The sequence below is a fragment of the Podarcis bocagei genome (genome assembly GCF_964188305.1).
Source record: "Podarcis bocagei genome assembly, chromosome: 4".
Taxonomy (NCBI): domain Eukaryota; kingdom Metazoa; phylum Chordata; class Lepidosauria; order Squamata; family Lacertidae; genus Podarcis; species Podarcis bocagei.
The window spans coordinates 104,465,893-104,492,904 of record NC_138128.1 but is presented as its reverse complement, the minus strand read 5'-3'; the positions used below and the strand labels follow the sequence as shown (position 1 = coordinate 104,492,904).

The 27,012-nt window shown below is 49.1% G+C and overlaps 1 protein-coding gene across 1 annotated transcript; it reads right to left on the bottom strand.

Moving 5' to 3' along the window:
• Nucleotides 1–1,094: 1,094 nt before the first annotated feature.
• LOC308586158 (maestro heat-like repeat family member 5) lies at nt 1,095–22,852 on the bottom strand (the record flags this gene model as incomplete). Its single annotated transcript, XM_081192434.1, has 11 exons — nt 1,095–1,608; nt 2,676–2,797; nt 3,679–3,814; nt 9,939–10,043; nt 10,858–10,953; nt 11,686–11,821; nt 11,914–11,987; nt 12,662–12,781; nt 13,813–13,953; nt 22,286–22,396; nt 22,799–22,852. 11 exons carry the CDS (start codon nt 22,850–22,852, stop codon nt 1,417–1,419), a joined length of 1,287 nt encoding a protein of 428 aa, XP_081048560.1. The 3' UTR covers nt 1,095–1,416.
• Nucleotides 22,853–27,012: the final 4,160 nt, after the last annotated feature.

The window sequence follows — 27,012 nt, the reverse complement described above, 5'->3', positions numbered from 1 at the left end:
AGTTTCTCTGTCTTAACTTTTTAATATTCCATTCCACTTCTTTGTTTATTATCATTGCAAATTGTGATTGCAAGGTCTTAATTTCTTGTTTTATTTTGGAGTTATTTGGTTTTCTAATAAATTTTTGTTCATTGTCCATTATCTGCTTTAAAATTTCCTTTCCCCCCTTTTCTCTGTTTTTATTCTTCAATGAATTCTGCTGGATAAAAAAACCTCGCATCACAGCCTTGCTTGCGTCCCATACTACGCTCATCTTTGTACCCTTGTTGCAATTCTCAACAAAGTATTCAGTTAGTTTCTTTTGTGCTTTTCCTACAATTTTCTGGTCATCCAAAAGATAACCCTTAATTTTCCATCTAAATGTTCTTTCTTCAAAGCCTTTTAGTTCCAATTTTATTGGATTATGATCTGAGATTACTTTAGATTGTATTTCAACTTGTAGTATTCTTGGAGTCAGTTCATTCGAAACCCATATTTGATCTATTCTTGACATTGACTGGTTCGATTCAGAAAACTATGTAAATGGTTTCTCCACTTGTGTTCCTTTGGTGGTGAGAGAGGTTGGGGTTGGCCTAGGGTGTAGTTGTTTGTTTGTGATTGGCTGTGGTGATCTTTGTTTTCATGTGAGAGTGGGGTGGGTCCCATACTACGCTCATCTTCTAGTAGTATATATGGGATTATATGGAGTATTTGGCTGGCAATGTAATATGCTTCTATGTTGGGGATTCCCCATCCTCCTTCTGAGGTGGGGAGGTCAGGTATTTGGGGCTTATTTTTGTTTTTTATGTGAGAAGATAAAAGAGTGTAGTTTTCTCTGCCCTCTGCGGAGTTGTGTTGGGGGAATCCAGATTGGGAGGGTTTGGAATAGGTAGGTTAGTTTTGGGAGGGTATCATTTTGATCATAGCAAAGTTTTATTAATTGACCTCAGTGTTGTCCATATTGTGTTTCCTTTGCACTGAAATGAACAGGGTGGAATAATGTAATTAAAATACTGCCAAAGCAGACAGCGAGATGAAAAACAGGGTGTTTGATTTTTGGAAGCTGAACTGCAGCAGGATGGAAACAGAGGCGCGAGCCACAGACACGGAAATTGAAGAAGAAGAAGAGTTTGGATTTGATATCCTGCTTTATCACTACCCTAAGGAGTCTCAAAGCGGCTCACATTCTCCTTTCCCTTCCTCCCCCACAACAAACACTCTATGAGGTGAGTGGGGCTGAGAGACTTCAGAGAAGTGTGACTGGCCCAAGGTCACCCAGCAGCTGCATGTGGAGGAGCGGGGAAGCGAACCCGGTTCCCCAGATTACGAGACTACCGCTCTTAACCACTACACGACACTGGCTCTTCTTACTTCCCACACAATGCCTTCTTACTTCCCAGAAAGAAGCTAATTCTAAGTCTGAAGAGAATGTTTAATTTAGAAGAAACCCGCTCCCCCTGCCTCCGTTTTGAGCCTTACGCTTTCCATCTCCATGCCACATTCCTCAAGGAAGGACCTTAGGAGCTTTCCTGCAGCCTGAGAGACTGCTCTGTCTTCCACTGTCAGGTTGTCAATCGCCTTCAACACGACTTCGTTGATCTGGCTGGGCGTGAGGTGCTCCCCAAAAGCCTGGCACAAAGAAGAAAGAAGAGGGAGTTTTCTTCTGCTCCACACTCTGACCACGTTTCAGTAGTCCAAGGGTGCCTTCACAAACCAAGTGAAAGACATCTCCACTCTGCCTTGAGAGGGTTGAACTAAGTGACCCCCGCGTCCCTTCCAACTCTACAATTCAGTGATTCTATTTATGTGTTTATTTAAGTAGCTGAAAGGTTTTACAACAAACAAAACTAAAAGTCAGGTGACGCCTTGCTATTTTCGATCCACATCTTAAATTGGTTATGACATTGGAACATGAAGAGGTTCAATCTAAAATCAGACTAGAAAATTTTAAAAAAAATCTCGCAGGAACAGAGAGGGTGAATAATAGTGGCTATCTGTTATATAACCAATGCCAAACAGACTGGGTGGGAACCTGCCGGCTGTGTGCTTAGTTCTTAATATACAACAAAAACACCCACCACAAGGTTGGCATAGTTCATTGGCTTGGCAGTGCCTCGTGAAAGATGCACTGAATGAGTCAACTTTTCCTATTCTTTTTCCGCCCTGAGGAGCCCATGCATGGTTTTCTCTCCTCCCCGTTTTAGTCTCATGAGGTAGGTTAGACTGAGAGACTGTGACTGACTTGTGAGTTTCAGGGCTGAGTGGGGATCTGAACCCTAGGTCTCCCAGCACCTGGTAGAATTTCAATAAGTAGAATTCTGCATGCAGTTTAGGCTACCGGGCACTTGTCTTTGAGCAATTGATTCTAATACAATGCATTTCTGAATGTTATTTACACTAATAGCTCGCACATGTATTTTTTTACACACTGTTTGGCATTGTGAAATTCAAGGACATGTGAATTTCAAAGGCGGGTTGTGTTTCAGTTCTCCTATTGTTTCTGAAAGCCTCGATTTGATAGTTTGGCTTCCAGTGTGAACTGCTCTGAATCTCTCCCTCATCCCTAGAAGGCGTGGGCTGCCTGAGGGCAGGCTGAAGTTGGTGGGGCAGGGCCCCATTGGCCCGAATGAGCAAATCTTTGCTAACTGGGAGTGGCTGCGGTCTTAGCAATAAAGAGTACAAAAAGCCACCCCTACCTTGGCCACTTTTGCGATGTTGAAGTGGAAGAGGGAGGGCCCAGGGATGAAGAAGTCTTCTCGGACCCATCTGACCATGTTGCCTTTCTTATTTTTATTCCCCCTCTTCTCCAGTTCCTTACCTAAGCAGGGTCGGGTTTTGGAATATGCATGCAAAAGAAACCAGCATTAGTGCTCCCTGCTCAAAACCTCCAGTTTTCCCACTGGGACCAACAAAAACAATTATCGATTTCACCTAAAAAATTATAATTCAGAACTGGGAAAAAGGTTCAGAAGGGGGCAACCAAAAGGACTGTGGTGCTTGTAGAGCTGGTTGCAGCATTTGGGGGGGGGGTCCATTTAGAAAAACGGCGAGGAAGAGGAGACACAATGTATGGCATGGAGAAAGTGGAGAGAGAAAGCTTTCTCTCTCACCGTCAGAACATGAGAACAACTGGACCTCCAATGAAACTGAAGTTTCAGGATGGTCCTTCTTCTTGCAGTGCACAGCTAAACTCTGGAACTCCCTGCCACAGGAGGCACTGATGGCCACGGACCAAGATGGCTTTCAAAGAAGATGAGGCAAATTCATGGAAGAGAAGGCTACCCATGGCTATTAGCCAGGATGGCTATGCTCTGCCTCCCTGGTCAGAGGCAGCAAAGTACAGGAGTAGAAAGAGCTTGAATTCTGCTTGCTGGATTCCCACAGGCATCTGGCCAACCCCTGTGGGAACAGGATGCTGGACTGGGCTGGGCCACTGGTCAGGTCCAGAAGGCTTTTCTGATGTTCTTCAGCAGTGAATCCCTCCCCCAAGACTGCCCTCTCGTCTCTGGCCAACAGGGTGTTGGCGTTAGGCCAGTGCTGGCACGAATTCTGGCCCTCCTGAACTCCCTGATCAACCCCAGCAGCAGCCAGCATGGGCAACACTCAGGGATGATGGGAGTTGGAGCAGCCTCTGGAGAGCTACAGACCTCCCACCCTGCGGCTTACAAGAAACAAGCCATTTCCCAGCATCGCCCTCACCCATTTTGGCTATCATGATGTAATGGAGATGGTACAAGGCCTCCGCTGACTGCAGGCCAATCTCCTTCACGTTGTCTGTGAGGTGAAGGGACAAGAGCGCCACCAGCCTCCCAAGAAGGGGGAAATCCTGGGATACCTAGGAGGTGGAGAGAGAGAGATGCACAGTCAGCCCTCGTCCCACAGAGCCCAGCAAGAGAAAACCATCTGGCATGCTTTCAGTCGGCAAAGGTGGCAGAGGGGCGCAGGGCAAGAGAGCTGTGCTTAGGTGGCCCACCCTAGGCTTGCCCCAGGGCTTTTTCCCCAGCCAGAACTCACTGGAACTCAGTTCTGGCTGTTGAATGGTTGAATGTTGAATGGCTGTGTCAGCATTTGGGTGTAGTATATAAGGAGCAGCACCTAGCTCTCCCATTACCCTGGGGGATGGGTTGGTGGTTGGGTCTGGTTTGTTGTTGATCTGTCCTGGAGTGTCAACACAAGGGGGCTTGTGAAGAAGGCACAGCAGAGACTGTACTTTTTGAGAATTCTAAGGAAAAACCATCTTCCGCAGAAACTGCTGCTTGCCTTCTATCACTGTGCCATTGAGAGCGTGCTCACTTATGGCTTATGTGTGTGGTACGGAAGCTGTACTACCCGGGACAGGTTGGGGTTGTGCAGAGTTGTTAAGGCAGCAGAGAGCATTGTTGGCTGCCCACTCTCCACCTTAGAGCAGATTTATGCCACAAGGTGCCATAGGAAGGCACTGGACATAGTAAAAGATCCATCGCATCCTGGTCACTGTCTGTTCGAGCTCCTGCCGTCGGGACGGAGATACAGGACAATGAAGACAAGAACGAGCCGTCTTAAGAACAGCTTCTTCCCCAGAGCGATCTCGGCCCTGAATGGGAAGCCTGGACTTTGAAAGTCATCTAATCTTCCTTGCTGTATTATACTGTATTGTTTTAATTAGTTTTTTTATAGTTGTTTTGATTTTGTGTGGAGTGCCCTACCTGGGTGGATGGAGCAGCCAAGTAATTTCGTTGTCCCCGAGAGGGGCAATGACAATAAATATGTTGTTGTTGTTGTTGTTGTTGTTGTTGTTGTTGTTGTTGTTGTTGTTGTTGTTGTTGTTTTGTTGATGATGATGATGTATTTAGTGTATAAGGAGTTTTTGTTTTTGTTATTAAAACCTTGTTTAAGTTATTTTTAAGTCCCTTTTTAATGCATGGTCTCCCCAGCAAGCTCTCTGCAGTGCTACTATACTGCAAATAGCTAACATCTTTGGTTATGGGCCCAGCTGCTGAGTGGATGACTGCATATTTTTGGACTCTGAGAAAGGTTTGAAAACTCCTTCTCCTGTTAGTGTAGTTTCTATGGGTCTGGAAGAGTTCCAGAATGGTTGAACGGGTTCCAGAAGCCGAGAAGGCTCTGGTGTTCCCACAGCTAACAGATGAGAACTATAGTTTATGGTCTTTTCGGGTGGAGGCGCTTTTGACCTCTAGAGAAGTATGGACCTATGGACTTCTGGGTTAGCGCAATTGGCTAATGGCGGATTCCCTCCGAGCTCCGGAGGGAATCTGCTCGACAGGGGCTGGGTCTTGCCGCGCCGGCGACGTGGGGACCCTTAAAAACCACGGGCGTGGATGCCCGTGGACATGGTGACTCGGCGGGCACTGTTAGCGCCCTCCCAACCCGCGAAGGAGCCTTTTTAAAGGCTACGGAACGGGGGACGGGGAGTGGCGCGGTGTTGTGAGTCTACTGCTTCCCCTGCCGAGCGAAGCCGCATGCCATTTGTCGGAGAGCGCTGACATCTTCCTTTAAAAAATTTGGACTCAAAATCAAGAACAACAACCCGTGAGTAATTTGGAAATTGGACTAAAATTATTCTCTTTTTTGTGGATCTGGCACGAGCGGGGGAGGTGCAAAGAGGAAGTCCGTCTCCCCCCCCCATTGTAAACAGTTTAAAGCAAGGATTTGCCAACTAAGGTTGAGAGAAGAGCTGTTTTTTTTCCTGATTGGATAAAAGTTATTAATTTCCACGGATTTAAAAGTCTAAGTTACTGTGCTGGAGGACAAGAGTTTATTTGCTTTGATTAAGTGCCACTTTTCCCGAGACCGGGAGTAACCCGTGAAAGGAGCCTGCTGAGGGTTTACAGAAGATTTTGACAGCTGTCAAATTAGCTGTCAAAGTCGAAAAAAACTGAAAGTTTTGGTTTAGCCGGTCATATCGTTACAAGGTATTGAAAGTAAAGAAAGATTGATACAAATAAATTTGACTCTTGGATTGGAAGTGAAAGGAATACTAAGTAACCAGAATCCCTCTAGAGGGGATTCACGGACATTACAAGAATGGAAATAGGTCGGAAAATTCTGGCAGATCTGGATGAGGTCGTCTTTCTCATGGGAAAGCTGCGAAAGATGTATGAGCAAGGCCATGTTTTGTCTACAAGTCCTACAAAACCAAAGTCAACAGTAAATATACCTTCTGAGCTGGAAAATGACTTGATGTTCAAAACACAGGCAGCTGGACAAGAAAAGAAACCAAAGACTGAAGAGGAGGAAAAGATACTTGCTGAACAGGAGGAGCAGAAAGGAGGGGCGGTCGAAATGTCACAGAAGGTAAACGATAGCCGGAGGCCTGTCAAGATGGTTTCAAGCTCGACCAAGGTGGAAGCTGGAGTCTTTGGGACACATGGATTTAAGAAACAGAGCTTGAGCTCCACCTTTAAACAAGTAGGCTTGGCTGGAAGGATCATGGACATTATAGAGAGAGCGCCCCTTCGAGTTTGGGTGTCAATCATAAGGGACTTTCAAAGAAGCCGGCTGAAAGGGACTGAGAGAGATTTGAGAGCCTCGGACGTAAGGTCACCAGGCTAAATAGATGGACTAAATGGACTACGGTTTGGGATTGAAACCGGGGAGAGAAGGGTGGGGTTTGGAAATCCAAAGGGGGCCTGATCTTTTTTATGCTGTGTCAAATTTCATGTTGTTTATCATTATAAGAATGGTGAATTCGTGGAAGGGAAATAGGGTCAACCTTAGAAAAAGTTTTTTACATATGATTAAGGTATATAAATTAAAAGTTGATTTATAAACTGAACTAAATATAATAATGAATTAAGGGTTAAAATCTAATACAAATAAACACACTAACAAATTAAGGTTAAGACATTAGGGATAAAAACTTATTGAACAAATAATTGGATCTGGAATACAAGAAGGGGAGGTGAGGGGAAGTCGTGAAAAGAAGTTATTGAAAATGAGATTTTAAAGGTGGAAATTTTTGTGTTTTTCTTTGTCTTTTTGTTTTGTTTTTTGTACCTTTTGAAACTTTAATAAATATTACTTTTTTTAAAAAAGGAGAAGTATGGACCTATGTAACTGATGACCCTCCTGACCCTGTAACTAATGCTTGGTTGAAAGGAGATGCAAAAGCCAGGGCAATAATTAATTTGGCAGTTAGCGACCAGCAAGTAGTCTATATAAGAAATAAGAAAACGGCCAAAGAAATGTGGGACAGTCTTGCAGCAGTGCATATTAGAAAAGAGTCAGCGTCTGCATTGATGTTTTTCAAGCAGCTGTACCAGACCAAGTTGCAGCCTGGTGGTGATTTGGCAGCACACTTGAGATGTCTGGAGGCAATACGCTGCAAATTAATTCAAAGGGACATGGAGATACCTGATATTCAGTATGTTTTTATCATTCTTTGTTCCCTTAATGAGGACTTTGATGGTGTAGCTAGCCAGATATCTGCCGTTCCACCAGCACAATTAACTGTGGAAGGGGTAACGGCAAGATTAATGGGCGAGTTGGATAGAAGGGAGGCTTGTGCCATAAGCACTCCTGTTTCCAGAAACAATGAGAAATGCCATATGCAAACTTGTGGTGATACGGCTGCATTTAAAGCTGCAAAGCGTTATTGGTTCTGCAATAAGCAGGGACATTTTGCAAAAGGACTGCACATCCATTGCAGATGAACATTTAAATACTGTGTATGCCAATAAGGCGGTTTTTGAGCCAAAAAGCTACAATGATGTTCAGAATTTACCTAAGCACCAAGTTGTAAATTGGTATAAAGCTATCAACTCTGAGATAGCTTCTTTAAAAGAGCATAACACCTGGTCTCTTGTACCACAAACCCCAGATATGAGACTTATTGATTCAAAATGGGTTTAAGAAAATGCAAATGGGAAGGATACGCCTATGGTGTGTGGTTTCACCTTTACAGGTGAAGATAAGCCATTTCCTAACAAAACTTTGTATCGTTCTTGTCAGGGGTTCAGGAGCAGAGGCGAGGGCAAGGGAGGAAACAGAGAGCGAGGGGGAGGAGGCAGAAGAAAAGATGAGTGATGACGACGACCCGAGATCCCCGAGTCTTTCCAGTGAATCAGAAGATTCACAGAAAGGAGCACCAGTGGCCAGAGCAAGGGGGGAGCCTAGGGGGACACCCCAGGAAGAAGGGTCCAGAGGGGGCTCAGAGGGGAGCAGTTGGAAATCGGGACCAGCGTCACCAACAGAGAGCAGGGGAGAAGAAGGGCGCCAGGTATCAAGCGCTGGCAGCTCGCAACAGGAGGGAGGGCACGAGTCAGGAGTGGCCACACCTCCATCGGAGAGTGAAGAAACGGTCAGACGGAAAGTGGAAGGTTGGGCGCGCGCGCCAAGTTCAAATGCACAGGAAGGTGGGGCAGTAAGCAGCCCGGAAAGGGAGCCAGGTCCTAAAGCCCGGCGCAAGGAGACAGGAGGGTCCGGGGGGTCCGCGTCAGAAGAGTCCCGGAAGGAAGAGACCCCGGGGGGCAGAGGGACCCAGAGAAGAACGGTCAGGCGGAAAAGGTGGAGTAAAGCTAGGTTAGTAAGCTGGTGCACAGGGGGCGGAGACTCAGACGGAGCTTCGCCGGTCTAACCCTTAAGATGTAGAGTTGCGCGCAGCAGCTTGAGAATGGAAACTGTAACTCAATAAAGACTTTTATAAAGTGACCGCTGGCTAGCGTGATCCTCTGTGAGCTAGGATCGGGAAGCAGCTCTGACAGTTCTGCTATAGGCAAGCTAAATTTCATTCAAAGAATCTCAAGACCAGATATAACTTATGCCTTTCACTTTCTGGCAAAATTTGTGGGAAAGCCCACTACACAATGTTTCTCTGCTCTTAAGAGAGTGGTAGTGTACCTTAAACATACCAAACATTATAGGTTGCAGTTTACATCATGTATTGACAAAGGTTTTGAAATTTTCTGCGATGCATCTCATGCAGTGGAACAAAATAATTGCAGGGATGTGTCTGGTATGGTGTTTTGTTATAACGGTTGTCCATTTGAATGGAAGTCCCAGACACAAACCATTATTTGTCTCTCCACAACAGAGAGTGAATTATGTGCATGCGTTCAGGCCACTCATGATGTGGAATGGTATCTGCAAGTATTTGCAGACCTACAGATGAAAGTAACACTACCAGTAAGAGTTTACCTTGATTCCCAGAGCGGACTTGCTATCCTGTGTTCAGAGACCAATACGCAGCGCACTAGAGTCTTAAGGTTACGTTTACAGTTTGTAAAGAAACTAATTGCTGACGAAATGATTGTATTTCAATATGTTCCAGGTGACAATCAAATTGCAGACATTTTTACTAAAGCACTTCCAAAGGTTACTCATGAAAGACATGTACAAAATATGCTTTACGATTTTGTTCCACAATGATGAACCGCAGGGGAAATGTTGAATGGTTTCTTTAAATGTAAAGGTTCATCATTGTTCCACCAGTTGTGTATGTCTTTAAGGGGCCAGAGCAAGGGCCAGAGCAAACTAACGAGACCCAGCTTTACAGCTGTGAAACACAGCAGGTGCTGAGTTGTATTGATTAAGCTGTGTCAACATTTGGGTGTAGTATATAAGGAGCAGCCCCTAGCTCTTCCGTTACCCTGGGGGATGGGTTGGTGGTTGGGTCTGGTTTGTTGTTGGTGTATTTAGGAGTTTTTGTTTTTGTTATTAAAACCTTGTTTAAGTTATTTTTGAGTCCCTTTTTAATGCATGGTCTCCCCAGCAAGCTCTCTGCAGTGCTACTATACTGCAAATAGCTAACACTGGCACCTCTCAGGTGGGCACTATTGCCATTGTAAGAGAATGAGGGAGGTGAGTTCATGGTGAGTCCTGGCACCTCTTTTTCTAGAAAAATAGCACTGGCTGGCACCTTTCCCTGGGATGGCCATGCCATACAGCTTTCATCTAGTTCACACCTGAACTTTCCAACGCAATATGATTTGAAATTGCAGCATTAAGCCTTGGTCACTCACATCAAAGTCCAAATGCTCGGAGACATATTTTATGAGTACGTTGGTGGTCTTGACTGCTCTTTGCCTCTCACTGATTTTTGTGGAGTCAATCCAGCCATTTGTGTGCTGTGAGAGAGAAATCATCGTCATCACATGGAAGGACAACCCTTAATCCAGGTTTGCAAATTCACAAAGCTTCATAGAGGGGACAAATTGCAAAAAGGGGTTGTTTTGTAAAGGAGAAAGTTTGCTGCAATTTGTTTATTATTATTATTATTAATAATAATAATACCCCACCTCTTTCCCAGACAGGGACTCGAGGCAGCTTACAAACAAAACAAGAACAACTAAAGACACAGAAAAAAGAAGCCGTTTAAAAAAAAGCATTAGTAGAATTAGATATTAATTGGCTCTTGGGTTGCTTTTGTTTTATTATGCATTTTCTGTTCTGATTTTGTATTTTTATGTTGTGAACCGCCCTGCAATCTGTCATTGGTGTGTTTGTGTGTGTGATAATTGCAACAATACAACATACACCTCACCACAGCCATAGCAATGGAATGCAGGAAGCATCCTTAGACCAAGCCCAGCCATTGATCCACAGGTAATGAGGACTGGCAGTTGGCCCTTTGGGCTTTCAGACAGAGAGCCTTTTCCCAGCCCCACCTGGAGATGCTGAGGACTGAACCGGGGACCTTGGGCATGCAAGACAGATGCTCTGTCCCGAGCCATGGCCCTTCCCCATACGCCATCAGCAGAGGACATATCTTGTGTGCCTTGCACAAGCATTGCTAGCAGAACAGAGGCCCACTTGACCATCAGCACCCACAACCAGCGAGTTGGCTACAGATGCCCCCCGTGCAATCATTTCAAGAGGGTCTGTCCTCCGGCATGGGAGCTGCTGCTTCCCCCTGCTCTGACACCTTGGGGGCTCCCTTACCACTAATATCTCCTGCAGCGTCTCCAGAGAGGGGGCCTCCAACAGCAAGCTGGTGAGCATGTTGAGCCAGATGTAGACGGTGTCTTGATAACAGTCCTGGAAGGAGAGAAGCAAAAGCACTTAGAAGCTGAAGACCCCCATGGAAATCCCGTATGCTCTGGAGCCTTCTAGCCCAAATTTGTAACAAAGCTTATGCAGGGGTTCAAGCACGGCACACAAAGAGTCATAAACATCAAACGTTTCTTGATGTATGTAAGGTTACAGGTCATGCGATATAAAGATACAGGACTCCACACTGGGCTCAACTTCCTTGGGGTGTTCCAAGGCAGAGGGCCGCCTTGGTGGTGGGGCCCACCCCGTGGAACACCCTCCTGTCAGATGTCAGAGAGATACATCATTATACTTCCGTCTGAAGACATCTGAAGGCAGCCCTGCATAGGGAAGTTTTAAATATTTGACGTCTGGCTGTGTTTTAATTTGTTGGAAGCCGCCCAGGGTGGCTAGAGTAACCCAGTCAGATGGGCAGCATATAAACAAACAAGCAAACAAATAAAATGAAATGCAGCGTAGGAGGGAGGCATGAGAGTCACAAAATGCAGGCATGCAGGAATCATACGTGGATGCATTCTAGCAAAGGTGAAATGCAATAAATATGGAAACATGATTAAAATCAAAAATATACACCCCAAGTCTCTGGCTGTTACATCATTGTGATGGGTCAAGTGTCTCAGGCAGCATTCTTTGCGGCTTACACGGCTCAGACTCTTTGCCCTCAAATCCTTTAACCTGGCAACCCCATTTTCCTCCAGAAGCAGAAGGTCCAGTCACCTGGCTCTGCGTTGGTGGCACAGAGCTCCCGGCCTTGATCTTTGTAACCTGCAGTGATGGCAATTGGAAGACCTTCGGGATGGTTCTCTTGATCAGCTGAGCCCGGAGCAGGGGGCCCATGCATGGTCTCAAGGCACTGAGAAGAGAAAGAAGGGGAGAGGAAAGGATCAGCACCCAGCAGTCCATAAACCTGGTGAAGAAATATGTACTGTGCCTGGCCGTACTTACGTCAGGCGAGTGATGTTTTCCATCGCCTGATGCAGGATGGTGAGTGATGCCACTGGCTCCTCTTTGATAACCTCCTGTGGTGGGGAAGCACACAGCATGTCAGGGACCTGGAGGCGCCATCCCTGCCGCCACTACCACACCAAGCCCTGAGGTGTGCTCTCTATCCAGCCCACTTGACAACTTCTTTGCAACTGGCAAGTGGGTCCTCCTAGGGGAGAAGAGTGGGCTTCCTGGATCTGGGAAGAAGATCCCTTTTTCTCCTGGGCAGAAGAGCAGAAGACCAGCCTTCTGGACCAGGCCAAGGGCCCATCTCGTCCAGCCTCCTCACAGTGGCCAACCAGACGCCTGTGAGAAGCCAGGGAGCAGACCATGAGCCCCCCAAGAGCCCTCTCCCCGCCTGTGGCTTCCAGCAACTATATGCAGAAACATGGCTTCCTTCCTCTGTGGAGGTCGAACATAGCAATCATGGCTGGGAGCCCTCGACAGCCCTCTCCTCCGGGGAGAACCTAGCCTCTTTTCCTTAGGCGCTGGTGACAGCCTGCTGAGGTTGCCACAAGGGAGGGCTGCCTTTCAAGGGGGTTTGGAAACTTCAGCTGGAGCAGAAGGTGACCACCCAGAAATGGTTTGGGGCCAGATGGTCAGAACATGCAACCCAGAGCTAGACCTACACAGCTATTTTTAAGAAAAAACGCTCTGAAAAGAAACCCCAGGAGATTCCCCCTCTTTTTTTCTTTTTCTTTCTACTCACTATGATGCAGAAGGTGAGCTCCTCTTTGTGGGGGAAGGTGACATGTCCCACATTCGATTGCAGAAGCGCCTTGGTTATTAGAGTTGCTGCCTTCATAAAGCTCTTCTTCAAATCCTCGTTCTGAAAGGAGAAGGGATTTTGTAAAATTGAGTTTGAATCAAAATCACAAGGCAACATAAAGCCACACTGACCCTAACCCTAATTCTAATCCTTACCCTAACCCTAACCCAATCCAAAAATTAACCCTAACCCAGAAATGGTCTTGTTAGATAGTTAAATTCATGTTGAATTGCTGTTTTAGGGTTTCTTTTTAAAAAGTCTGGAAAGAATTAATCCATTTTGCATTACTTTCTATGGGAAAGCGTGCCTTGGTTTGGAACACTTTGGTTTCAGAATGGATCAAGTTTGAGAACCAAGGTACCACTGTAATGCCCCATCTGGTCCTAAGGGTGGAGCCAGTATACACCCCAGTCTACAACCCTTTGGTGGATGAAGCCAAAGACCCTGCCCTAGGGCACAGTCTGAAGGCAATGTGGTGCAAGGACCTTGACGGAGCTCAGGAGGTCTGCTCAGTGCCTGGATGGTGACCACGGGGGAAATGGTTGCACACCTCCTGGAGTAATATGACAGGAGAAAGGCAGGATGTACCGTATTTTTTCATGTATAAGACACCCCCTATTAGGGGGGACTCCCAATTAAGAAAATGGGGGGGGGGAGGATTGCCCAGAGTTGCTGAGCTTTTGGAAGGGAGGATTACCCACAGTTGTTCAGCTATTTGGGGGGAGGGGATTCCAAAAATTGCTCACCCGCTGGACCTATGCTGCCACTTACACACGTCGCAAAACCCACCTATTGTCTGTCCCTCGCCGGCAGAAACTGCCAATCGCCTTCCCAATTTCCGCAGCGACAGCCAGTCAACACCACCCCTTGCCGCAGCCACCAATAACACGCACAATAGCCACTGACTATCTCCGGCTTGCAGCGGCAACCAAACCCATGTCCCCCCTATGCACTATCTGTGTATAAGATGACCCTCATTTTTAAACATCATTTTTTAATAATAATAAAAAACACCTTGTCTTATACACGGAAAAGTATGGTATAGCTGAGAGAACAAACAACAGGAGTCCGTGTGATAATCAGAGCCATACCTTCCTGCTGTTCTGGAATTGGAAGAGGAGCTCCTGTGTTATGAGGTCTATGAAAAGGGGGAGCTCATCCTGCCGTGCCCCGAATGCCATTTGCCCGCAGCAAAGGATGGCGGTGATACTGGCATTGGTCTCGCTAGTATTCTGGAGGGAAAGGATGGGGAAAGTGAGTTTGGGAACCTTAAGTGCAATTGGAGACAAATCACCATTTACTTGGGACCTTTTAGCAGCTGGGAAAATATTAGTAGTCAGTAAGTTGTTGTGCGAAAGGTGGAGGGCCCAAGGAGAAGGGGACAACAGAGGACGAGATGGCTGGACAGTGTTCTCGCAGCTACCAGCATGAGTTTGACCAAGCTGCGGGAGGCAGTGGAAGACAGGAGTGCCTGGCGTGCTCTGGTCCAGGGGGTCACGAAGAGTCGGACACGACTAAACGACTAAGCAACAACAACAAGTTGTTGTGCAGACTTACAAATTTTGTATTTTTTTTCCTCCAGGAAACTCAAACTGCTGGCAAGCCAGGGCTCCCCCATCCTACATATGTGCATCGGGTTCTTCCTGCCTAAATGTAGAGCCTGACATTTGACCCTACTGAATTTCATTTTGTTAGTTTGGGCCCAGTTCTCCAATCTGTTAAGGTTATCTTGAATCCCGATTCTGTCTTCTGTGGCATTGGCTACCCTTCCCAGTTTGGTGTCATCTGCAAATTTGATGAGCATCCCCTCAATTCCTTCATCCAAGTCATTTATTTTTAAAAAAAGTGGAACAACAACGGGCCCAGGACAGAACCCTGTGACACCCCACTGGTCAATTTTTCCCCAGGATGACAAGTGTCAGGGGTTTAGGAGCAGAGGCAAGGGCAAGGGAGGAAACAGAGAGCGAAGGGGAGGAGGCAGAAGAAAAGATGAGTGATGACGACGACCCGAGATCTCCGAGTCTTTCCAGTGAGCTAGGATCTTCGAGCAGCTCTGACAGTAAGCTCCGTCTCACAAGTGTGGGCATCTACAGCCTCGAGGAGGGGAGAGAAGCAGGTGCCTACCAGCGAGCTCACGAACGGCAGCCGACATGACGGCTGAGCAGCAGATAGAGGAACTCAGAAAAGCAGTGTCACAACTGAATGCAGAGGCGCTCGCATCCCGGAAGAGAGAGGAGGAGGCAGCTGCCGCCTGCAGGGATCTCCAAGTCAGGTTAGACGTGCTTACAAAGCAGACACCCAGACAGGAGGGAATTGGGTTGGCGAGACGAACAGGCGGTCTGGTCTCTCACTTCGATGGGAACCTGCAACAGTATCCCAACTTTAGAGCAGATGTACTGTGCGCACTGCAACTGCTGAATAAAGACTTTAGAGATGAGCAAGAGAAGGTGGGATTCATCATGTCCCATTTGCATGGGGATGCTAAAGCATGGCTGCGCAATCTATGGAGAGATAAGGATCCGGCGCTCCAAGATGCGGATGCCTTTCTTAAAGCATTGACGTGGATCTTGCCCGGAAGGAGGTGCATGGACTAAGGCAAGGGAGGGCCAGCGTAAGGCAATATCATGCCCGCTTTTTCGCTTTGGTCAGTGCCCTGGAATGGGACAGAGATTCGGCCCCTGTGAGAGACCTCTTTTGGGAGGGGCTGCACAGCTCGATTAAAGATGAAATCGCGAGGGTGGAGAGACCCCGGACCACCCAGGAGGTCGTTCAGAGGGCACTGGCAGTGGGGGTGCGGCTGGAAGAACGTCCGTGGAGCAGGGACGAAGGGCGTGGAGGGCGCGAACCAGCCAGGGGCCCCTCCTTCCTTCCCAGAGACGCAGCGCGGGCGCAATCCACGCCTCCACCAGGAGGAGGAGCGGAACCTATGGAGGTTGGAGGTGCAAGGGCTCAGTCAGCAACCAGAGCCCTAGCACCGGCAGCAGTGAAAGCGAAGCCTCCTAGAGGGAACAGGAAGTGCTACGTCTGTGAGGAGCCAGGGCACATGGCGAAAGAGTGTCCCCAGAGGCCCCACAAGCTCACTGCAGCCTCAGCAATGGTGACTGCAGCGACGCAGCAAGGTGGACCACAGCAGGGAAACGACGCAGTCTGGCTGGAGGAAGAGGCACTGGGGCCCAGCCAGACGTGTTAGTGACGCAGTCCCCAGAGATTTTACAGCCCGTGAACCCCCTCCCGCCCAAACCAGTAGTGAGGCTCACCGCATCTCTCCAGCTGCCCAATGGAATCACCATGGACGTGCCAATCACCGTGGACTCGGGCAGCAATGCGGACTTTATAGGGCAGGACTTTGTCGACAAACACGCTATACAGTTGCTGCCGGCCACACTGCCCCTGCAGGTTGTCACGGTGGATGGCAGGGAGCTGCTAGGGGGGCAAGTGGTGAAGCAGACACCACCGATGGTGATGCGCCTTGGGAATCACAAAGAAGTCATCAGCTTCAATGTCACTCAACTATCGGATACGCCCATTGTATTGGGAATGAGTTGGCTGGACAAGCACAGCCCAACGCTGGCTTGGTACCAGAGGCAGCTGATCTTCGGCTCTTCCTTTTGTGCTGAACACTGCATCGTGCCCCGGCAGGAAGGAGAGGAAGAGGAGTCACAGCTGCTGCTAGGCACGCTGCAAGCGATTCCCCACAAGTACGCAGAATTTTTGGAAGTTTTCTGCGAAAAGGAGGCGGACAGACTACCCCCTCACAGACCATATGACTGCAAAATTGACCTGCTGCCGGGGGCGGCGCTGCCTAAAGGGAAACTGTATTCCATGTCAGAGGACGAACTGCAAGAACTCAAGGAGTTCATAGATCATAATTTGGAGCGCGGTTTCATCCGAGAGTCCAAGGCAGCGGGGGGCAGTCCTGTATTCTTTGTTAAAAAGCGAGACACGCCCCAAAAAAGGCTTGTGGTGGACTATCGCATCTTAAACAGTGTGACCAAACCATCGGACTTCCCCATGCCCCGAATCGACGACCTCCTAGCGAAGGTGCGGAAGGGAAAAGTGTTCACCAAGTTGGACCTGCGAGGGGCGTACAACCTCATTCGCATGCGGGAAGGAGATGAGTGGAAGACGGCCATGTTCACGCCACTGGGGACCTACGAATATAGAGTTATGCCTTTTGGATTGCAAAATGGCTCCCACGTTTTTCAAGCTTTCATGCATCACGTGTTGGCGGGACTTCTCTACAAGACGTGCGTCTGTTTCTTAGATGACATCCTGATCTTTTCGGAATCGCAGCGGGAGCATGACGGGCACGTCAAGGAAGTGCTGAGCAGGCTAAAGCAACATAGGCTCTACGCCAAGCTGGAGAAGTGCCAATTTGACGTGACGGAGGTGGACTTTCTGGGCTACAAGCTGTCTGACAAGGGGCTCGCCATGGACAGCGCCAAGGTTCGAGCGGTGTTGGATTGGAAGAGTCCACGCAACCGGAAGGAGGTCCAACGGTTTGTCGGCTTCGCGAACTTCTATCGCAAGTTTATCAAAGGCTTCGCTATGCAGACAGCGGCCATCACAGACACGCTTAGCTCCAAGAAAAAGAAGTTCGTTTGGACGGAGCAGGCGGAGCAGTCCTTTCAGGCACTCAAGCGTCTCTTCGCGTCGGAAGAGCAGCTGCTTCATGTCAACCCCAGCAGGCCGATGAGGGTGGAGACAGACGCCTCGGACAGAGCCGTGGGGGCGGTCCTGCTGCAGAAGGACCAGCAGGGGGTGTGGCGACCGGGAGCGTTTTACTCCAGGAAGCTCAGCAAGTCCGAGCAGAACTACACCATCTGGGACAGGGAGTTGCTGGCCATTCATGCAGCGTTCAAAGCGTGGAGGCACTTCCTGATCGGCGCCAAGCACACGGTGCAGGTTTGCACGGACCACAAGAATCTGGAGCACTGGCGCACGGCACAGTTCCTAAACCAGAGGCAGATACGTTGGGCTGAGTTCTTTGCGAACTTCGACTTCCGCATAGAGTATGTCCCGGGGGACACTAACATCATGGCGGACGCCCTCTCCCGTAAGCCACAGTATCTGGAGGACGCAACGCCAGCGGCCGCCATGCACATCTTCGCACCAACAGTGTGGGCGTGCGCCGCGGCCACCGTGGACCTGGAGGCGGTGCGACGAGCGTTGCAGGATGACTCCTTCGCGCAAGCAAAGATGGCAGAGGTGCAAAGGGGCAAGGCTGCGGCCGACGGTTTCCAGCTACGAGATGGATTGCTCATCCGTAAAGGGGCCATCTACGTGCCGGGAGACGACCTTCGCGCCAAGGTGCTGCAGCAGCTGCACGACGCGCCCACGGCCGGGCACTTTGGCAAGGAGAAGACGGTGGAATTAGTAGCCAGGGATTTCTGGTGGCCTGGAATGAGAGGGGAGGTCGCAGACTACGTGGCGAGGTGTGACACCTGCCAGAGGGCCAAGCCAGTGCACAGACCGCCGGCCGGACTGTTGGAACCGCTGCAAACTCCGGTCGAACCTTGGGAAAGGGTGGCTCTGGACTTTGTCACAGATCTGCCCAGCTCGAGAGGCAAGACGGCAGTGCTGGTGGTGGTGGACCTGTTTTCCAAGATGGCACATTTCATTCCGTGTGCGAAGGTGGCCACGGCGGAGCAAACCGCCAAACTGTTCATAGACCACGTGTTCAAGGTTCACGGTCTGCCACGGTCTATTCTGTCCGACCGGGGGCGGCAGTTCATCTCGAATTTCTGGCAGAAGCTAATGGGCTTCCTGAACGTCAAGATCAACCTGGCGTCGGCGAGACACCCGCAGACCAACGGACAAGCGGAGCGGGTCAATGCCATCATGCAGCAGTACCTGAGATGTTATGCAAATCAACAGCCTGCGACGTGGGTGGATTACCTGCCGCTTGCCGAGTTCGCCTACAACAACACGAAGCACGTGTCCACGGGGGTCACGCCGTTCTTCGCCAACAATGGGAGGCACCCCAGAACCTTCCCGGGACTGGAAAGAATGGGGGAGGGGGAGCCGCAGACAGCAGATGCGTTCACGTCGGAGCTGCAGGAAGTCCACGATCAGCTGAGGCGCCACCTGGAGCTGGCCAAACACGCATACAAGGTACAAGCGGACAAGCACAGAAGGGTTGGCGAAGAGCTCCACGTGGGAGACTGGGTCTGGTTAGCAGCCCACGCAGTGCCGGCCAGGTCGTTGGCCAAGAAGAAACTAGGGCATAAACAACTGGGGCCCTACCAAGTCGAAGAGCAGGTCAACCCGGTAGCTTTCAGACTGGCACTTCCGGAGGGTTCCAGAATGCATCCGGTGTTCCACAGATCGGTGCTCACTCCCTACAAGGCACCGCACAGGTTCCAGGAACCCGGAACGGCGCCGAGTCCGGTCAGAGACAGAACAGGGCACGCGGGAGTGGCACAGAAGGAGCGCTTCAATGAAGTCACGGAGATTTTGGACTCCAGATGGGGGGAAGAGGGGGTAGAATACTTTCTCGCCAAGGAGGGCACCCCGGCCAGTGCGAACAGCTGGGTGCCGGGCTACGCCTGGGACGAACCTCTACTCAAAGACGAGTTTCACGCCCTCTTCCCACATAGACCAATGCCAGCAGACTTTTTCGACGACTGGCTTTTCACGCCCACGCTTTCGGCCAGCACTTTCCGGGGGTTCGACTCGGACGAGGACCCGACACAAGACGTCCGTTCCCCGGAGGGGTCACCCTCGGGATCTGCATCAGAACCCTCGTATTGGTGGGACGATAAACCAGAGGAGCAGTTCCGCAGAAAGTGGCTGGAATGCCCAGGACGAGCAACGCCGCCAGGAGGAAGTGAGGGAGAGACGGACATGGACGTTTTCGGGGACGACCCTGGTTTCGAGCACGGCGGCACAGAGATGGAAGCGGAGGTGACCGTCGTCGACGGGAGCAGGGAGGAAGACCCGGGAGCCTTCAGATGGAGGCCCGCCACGGGAAGCGACCGATATCCGACGTTTGTCCCTTTGCAACAGCAGCACCCAGCTCCAGCACCGGAAGGAGGGGAGGGGGGAATGGGGGGCTTCGAGGGGGGGATGGATGTCAGGGGTTTAGGAGCAGAGGCAAGGGCAAGGGAGGAAACAGAGAGCGAAGGGGAGGAGGCAGAAGAAAAGATGAGTGATGACGACGACCCGAGATCTCCGAGTCTTTCCAGTGAATCAGAGGATTCACAGAAAGGAGCACCAGTGGCCAGGGCAAGGGGGGAGTTTAGGGGGGCACCCCAGGAAGATAGAGCCAGAGGGGACTCAGAGGAGAGCAGTTGGAAATCGGGACCAGCGTCACCGCTAGGGAGCAGGGAGGAGGAAGGGAGCCATGGGGCAAGCGCTGGCAGCTCACCACAGGAGGGAGGGCATGAGTCAGGAGTGGCCACACCTCCATCGGGGAGCGAAGAAACGGTTAAGCGGAAAGTGGAAGGTTGGGCGCGCGCGCCAAGTTCAAATGCAGAGGAAGGCGGCGCAGTAAGCAGCCCGGAAAGGGAGCCAGGTCCTAAAGCCCGGCGCAAGGAGGCAGGAGGGTCCGGGTCAGCGTCAGAAGAATCCCGGAAGGAAGAAACCCCGGGGGGCAGAGGGACCCAGAGGAGAACAGTCAGGCGGAAAAGGTGGAGCAGGGCTAGGATATTAAGTTGGTGCACAAGGGGCGGAGAATCAGACGGAGCTTTGCCGATCTAGCTACTAGACGTAGAGTTGCACGCAGCAGCAAGAGAATGGAAACTGTAACTCAATAAAGACTTTTACTTAATGATCGCTGGCTAGCGTGATCCTCTGTGAGCTAGGATCTTCGAGCAGCTCTGACAACAAGGAACCATGAAGGTGTTCTCTTTGGGTTTGGTCAGTCAACCAGGGAGAAAGTACAGGACAGTGTAGGGTAGACTGACCACTGGTGCTCTTTTCCATGGGAGCTGCTTTTTTAAAATTAAAATGAACTGGGTGGATCTGCTCATCTTCTCCATAGTGAGGGTTGGGAAATTTCCTTGGTCATTTCCCAACTCACAGCAAAAATCCAGGGGTACCACACTCCTGGGTTTCATTTCTCTTGGATGGCAGAGCACAAGAGAGTTCAGGGCTGCGTTCAGATGTAACAATAAACCAGAGGGCATCAACATAGGTTGGCCTCTAGCTCCCATCAGCCTCAGCCAGTATGGCCAGTGGTCAGGAGGGATGGGAGTTGCAGTCTGTAGCATCTGAAGGGCACCATTTTGGTTACCTCTGTGATAAACTATGGTTTATTATTGTGTGAATGAGCCTTGGACTCATCGGCTCCTGCTCCCTTCTCCTCTAGCACAGTTGCAAAAAGGAGACCGGAAGCTTGAGGGAAGTTAACTGAAAGTGGAAGGAAAAGGTTCTGATCCCTTCCAGCTGGGTTGGAGAATTGGAGAGTCGGGGGCACATGACCCCAAGGCCCCCTCAGGTTATGGAACTGTTAGATCCGCACGCAGTTACTATGCCTTTGTAATAATTTGCTTAATTGACAAATATATGGAGGTGAACACAGAGAGTGACACTCAACTATGCTTTGCTTCAAGTAGACCTGTTGAAATGAATGGGCCTAACTTAGTCATCTTCATTAAATTCAATGGGTCTACTCTAGAACATAGTTGAATGGGGCCAGCAGGCACTCCCGTAAGCAGAAGAACCCTTGCACGAGAGCAAATTTGGCAGCTGCCCTGCCCCGGGATGCAGCTGAAACCTCTCCCCTCTTTCTCTCTGCCTCTCCCAGCCTGCCGACTGCCTTCTCTCTTGGTTTCTGCTCCCTCCCCTCAGTTGGAGTGGTGTCCCCTCTTCCAAACTCTAAGAGGTTCTTCATTCAAAGCTTTCTGACAGCACAACACTCTCCCTTGGGAGGTTGTGGACTCTCCGTTGGAGGTTGGATGGCCATCTCTCAGGGATGCTTGAGCTGAGATTCCTGCATTGGAGGGGGTTGGACTAGATGACCCTTGGGGTCCCCCATTAGCTTCCACTATTGAGGAAATGCCAACCAACCATCTGACAACCAACCTAAAAACATGGGCCAGTGTACTTTTGTATTGCATGTACTCTGGGGATGACCAATGGTTTCTAACGATTCCGTTTGACTGACTGACTGAGTCAAGGGATCAGATCAGATCTAGGATCTGGAGCCACAGAGACAGGACTGCTGGAGCCCACTTCAGAAGGATGACTGAGACATACCCACAGAGGAAGTTGTCTGGCTTCCATACTGAGAGGATGAGCAGATCTAATTGCCTTTTTGGAATGGTAAGGATCCCATCCCTTGAAAAAGAGCATATTTGGAAATGGGGCAGGATTTGTTCTTCTCCAACACAGCTCTGTTTTCCTAGATCAGAGGAACCCAGAGGCTGCTTCACATGCTTTGGTGTGGATGTAAATAGCTGCTAAGGATCCAATTTGCCAGGATCTTCGTCTAACCATTGGCCATGCTGTCAGGGGCTGATGGGAGTTCCAACTCAAAACACACGGATGGGGAAGGGGCACAAGGCTGGGGGTGGCTGACCTACACTCTTGCTATGCTCCTTCCTCACTTCACACCCTTACCTCAGACGTCTCAGTCTTCCTTTTAATGGCTGCGCGGCCAAAATCCCGCACTGCCACCAGCACCTGGGAAAGATGGGTGCTTGAAGCCACACCGATAGCCTCAGAAATTCCCTAGAGAGAATGAGGCACGTCAAACATGTCGTTTTCTTGATTGCAATTAGTGATAATAATAATAGTAATAAATTTTATTTATATCCCACCCTCCCCAGCCAAAGCCGGGCTCAGGGCGGCTAACAACAATAAAATAGTACAACATTCTAAAAACATTTCATTATAAAAATTAATTAAAATCAATTAAAATGAAATTGATGGCAACCATTAAGCTAAGCTGATCATGAGGGACGGAGGATAAATGTGATTCTGTAAGCAGATTGCTGCAAAATGTGGGGAACCAAATTTAAGAGTGGGGAAATGAGACACTTAGAGAACCAATTTGAACAGATTCTTTCATCCTGGATAATAATAGGGGTGGTTTGAAGAACGATATTTCTGTGGATTCTGATGTGAACTGACCAGACCACACCTCCCAGACTCATGTGCAGCTTGCAATGCAAGGATGCCTTGCATTCTGACATTTTCGAATCTTGTGATACAGTTCTTGGCTTCATTAAACACCCAACTACATTAAAATGCATCATTTATACACTGGAAGTATTTGTAATCCACCCCTCACCCAAAGGCGCCAGAGCAGGAATATGCACCATCTAAACCAGGGTGCTCCAATTTCTCATACCAAGTGGGCCACAAGAGTAGTTCAGCACAGAACCTGTGGGCTGCACACTGACTTGTCATGTGGGAGAGGGGAGCAAGGCCAACATTTGACACACACGCCCCGGCCTGCATGCTGCCTTCCCAAAGGTAGGCAGGTGAGGCGCTGGGTTTTGGGAAGGAGGCACGAGGCTCTGGTGGGACCTAGCGCCTTCCCACCTTCTTGCCAAAGGTGGGAAAGAGCTAACTGAGGACTCTAGGACCCTGACAGATCACACCTGCCTCCTTCCCCAAGCCCAGCACCTCCTTACCCAGCTTTGGGAAGGCGGTGCAAGGCTTACAGGTGTGTAGGGGTGCCTCCAAGGTTGCTGAGGGCTGCCAAGAAAGGCATTGAGGGCCACTTGTTGGCTGCTCTGATCGAACCCAAAACTAAACAAATCTGCCCCAGATATGTTGAATGCTGAAAAACTGTTCCTCCTTTGAGGGGGTGACCGGGAGGGCACGAGCAGAGACCAATCCGGAAATCAGGACAGAGGGCTGGTGGGGTCTGTGGGGTAATGTCAGGGACTGGCTGGATGAGTAAGAGTGGGGGACCCTGGATTGTGGTGGTGGGACACTGGGGAGGCGCTTGAAGCAGGAGGGTTCAGATGGAGGAGGCTCTTCCAGGACACGGCTGGAGGTGGAGAGTCTCCGTGTGAGCGCAGTCACAGTCCCACACATTCACTCACCTCTCTGTCTGCTTCCTCTTCGAGAGCCAACCTCAGGAGTAAGTGCAGGTACTGGTGGACTGTCTCTGCGCTCCTGGAATCCCGCAGCTTGAGTCCATAATATCTATAGAGGGCATTCTAAGGGTTGGGGAAGGTTTGGGTGAGTCACAGGGAGGAGACCCCACCAGCTACATCAACTGCTTTTGGAAAACCAAAGAATTTCAATTTTAGCGTCTGAAAATGTCGGGTAATACTAAATAATAATAATAGATTGCAAGTACTAGGCAATTGTTTTAATGATTTGTATGCAATTTTACACATCTTCTGAATTCCCAAGTCATGTTACAACTCTTTAAAGGTAAAGGTAAAGGGACCCCTGACAATTAAGTCCAGTCGCAAATGACTCTGGGCTTAAAGCTCATCTCGCTTTAAGGCCGAGGGAGCCGGCATTTGTCCGCTTCTGCAGACAGTTTTTCCAGGTCATGTGGCCAGCATGACTAAGTCGCTTCTGGCGAAACCAGAGCAGCACACGGAAATGCTGTTTACCTTCCAGCCGGAGCAGTACTGGCTTCGGCTGGGGAGGGATTGGATATAAATATATTATTATTATTATTATTATTATTATTATTATTATTATTATTATTATTAATTTACTTGCACTATGTGCTTTTGAACTGCTAGGTGGGCAGGAGCTGGGACCGAACAACGGGAGCTCACCCCATCGCAGGGATTCGAACCACCAACCTTCCGATCGGCAAGCCCAAGCAGCACAGTGGTTTAACCCACAGCGCCATCCGCGTCCCTATTACAACTCTTTATTATTCCTCATTTGGGGAATTTGAAAGTTGACAAGTTCAGCATGTCCCAATTGCTCTTCCTCCACTGTTGGAGGCAGGAATGCTTCTGAATAAAGAAAAAAACATGCAACATTTCCTGGGGTCCAAGTCACCCCACCAAATCAAGTTCATGGATTGGTTCTTCTTCCGGTCTACAGATCCTGCACTGATCGTCTTCTCTGCTTCCCCAAGTTTGCCTGGTCCTCTTTTCAAGCCCCCCCAGACTGGCGGTTGCCACTCCTTCTCACCAGCGGAAAGTCGTCTCCTGCATGTGCAAACAGGACCTTCCTCCAAGCTAGGCTCCCAATAGTTCAGGCCTAGGCAAAGACGGCCCTCCAGCTGTTTGGGGACTCCAATGCCCATCACCCCTGACCTGCTGGTCCTGTGAGCTAGGGATGATGGGAGCTGTAGTCCCAAAGCAGCTGGAGGGCCGAGTTTGCCTTTGTCTGTGATAGTTAATGGCAGTTCCCCTCAACTTGAACCCTTCTACATGCTCCCACCAGCCCCAGGCAGCATATGGTCCAGAACATTCAGAGGGCACTTGGTTGGGAAATCCTGGTTCACGCTGCGCAACATCAGACCAGGGTGGATAAAAATCAATGACCCATTATTTTTTTTAATGGATTTCTTTGATTTAAATCACATTTTTTAAAAAAATTAAATTGGATTTCTAAAATAAAATGCTTTTAGAGGAAAAATCTTTCGGAATATATTTTTCTATTTAAGTTGCATTATAGTCCAGAGGCTATTCACTGGGAAGTAAGGGTTTATTTTAAAATTCAGTCTAAGAATTTTTTTTAAAAAAATGTTTAACTACATCATGGATATATAAGCTATAATGTTATTGTTTTAGTTAAATAAATTGTTTAAATTCTTATTAAGGAAATGATTATTTTTCTCCTTCCAATAAGGTACAGCAGAAAAGTTGTCCAAATCTACAATGGTACCTCAGGTTAAGAACTTAACTCGTTCCGGAGGTCTGTTCTTAACCTGAAACTGTTCTTAACCTGAAGCACCACTGTTAGAGGTATCGGTTGGTTGCTTGAGAGCAATCAGGCAATATGGCTCAAGAGTCTGTTTTCAAGCTTTCTTCTTAGTGATCAAAACTTTTAGAATGCAGAGCGCCTCTATTCCCTGTCTTGCTCATTCACGGACAGAATCTGAGAGTGGGCGGCCCTTCAACCTTCCCCAGCAGAGTAATTTCTTGGCGCCCAGTCTGCGCCTCCCCTCTCTGCGCGGAAGCCTACTGCGCAAGGAAGGCTTGGGTAATGGGGGACCCCCCCTCCTCCCCGCTTTGCTCAGGCAAGGTGTCCAGGCACCGCCTTGCCTCCTCCGACCCCTGCATCTCCTCTCCTTCCTCCACTGAGGAACTGCTGCTTCTCACAATCTTTGGGGGCTCTCTGTAATCCACCCGGCTTTTCCCCTCTCGCCCCTGAGCCGATGGCAGTTCTTAACACAAGGTACTATTTCTGGGTTAGCGGAGTCGGTAACCTGAAGCGTCTGTACACAGTTAACTTATTATACCCCACAATAATTTCATAATTATCTGTCTATGCATTTCTAACAGTATAACCAAATCAGTAGTAAAAACTACTCTGGAAATTTATTATTCCCAAAATGAAACCTTCATCTGGTTGTAAATATTAAGATTATACAAGCAAGAATGTAAAAATATGTTTTAAATTGATTTGATTTCAATCAAATCCACCCTGCATCACACACACCTGGGGAGATGTCTGGAGGTGTTGGAGGATGGTGTCCAAAATCTCCCTTTCATCCATTGTCTCCAAAGCTTCTGGGATTGTTCTTCCTCCCCCCAGCATTTTCTTACCCATCCACAGGAACTTGAAGTTTTCATCAGAGAGTTCTTCAGAAAGAAAGAGAGAGAGGGGTGAGTAAATGAGGCGGATGAGAGGGAAAGGTACCGTATTTTTCCATGTATAACACGCCCCCATATATAAGACGCTCCATATTTTTGGGCACTCAAAATTTAGAAATGGGGGCAGATTGCCAAGACTTGTTAAGCTTTTTTGGGGAGGGGTTGCCCAGAGTGGTTGAGTTTTATTTGGGGGGAGGGAGCCATTAATCAAATTGCACAGTTGCAGGCATCAACCACCAAGTCACCTATCGTCTGCCAGTTGACAACAGCCCTTTCCACAGCAAAGAAATCATGGCTAGGAATCTCCTCCTGGCAGCTACAACCAAGCGCCCGTCCCCCCTCAGCACTCCCCCTGTAGAAGAGGAGCCCCAATTTGACACTTGATTTGGGGGGTAAAAAACCTAGTCTTATACACGAGAAAAGACGGCAAGTTCTTTCTCAGGGGGCTTCTCGCCTGTTGCAATGAGCGGGTGCATGCCATATCTGAACAGGGATCATAGAACTGTAGCGTCTGAAGGGACCTGCGGGGTCACCTAGTCCAACCCCCAGCAATGCAGAACAGGGGCAGCCACCCGGAAGTCCCTGCTCCATGTTACA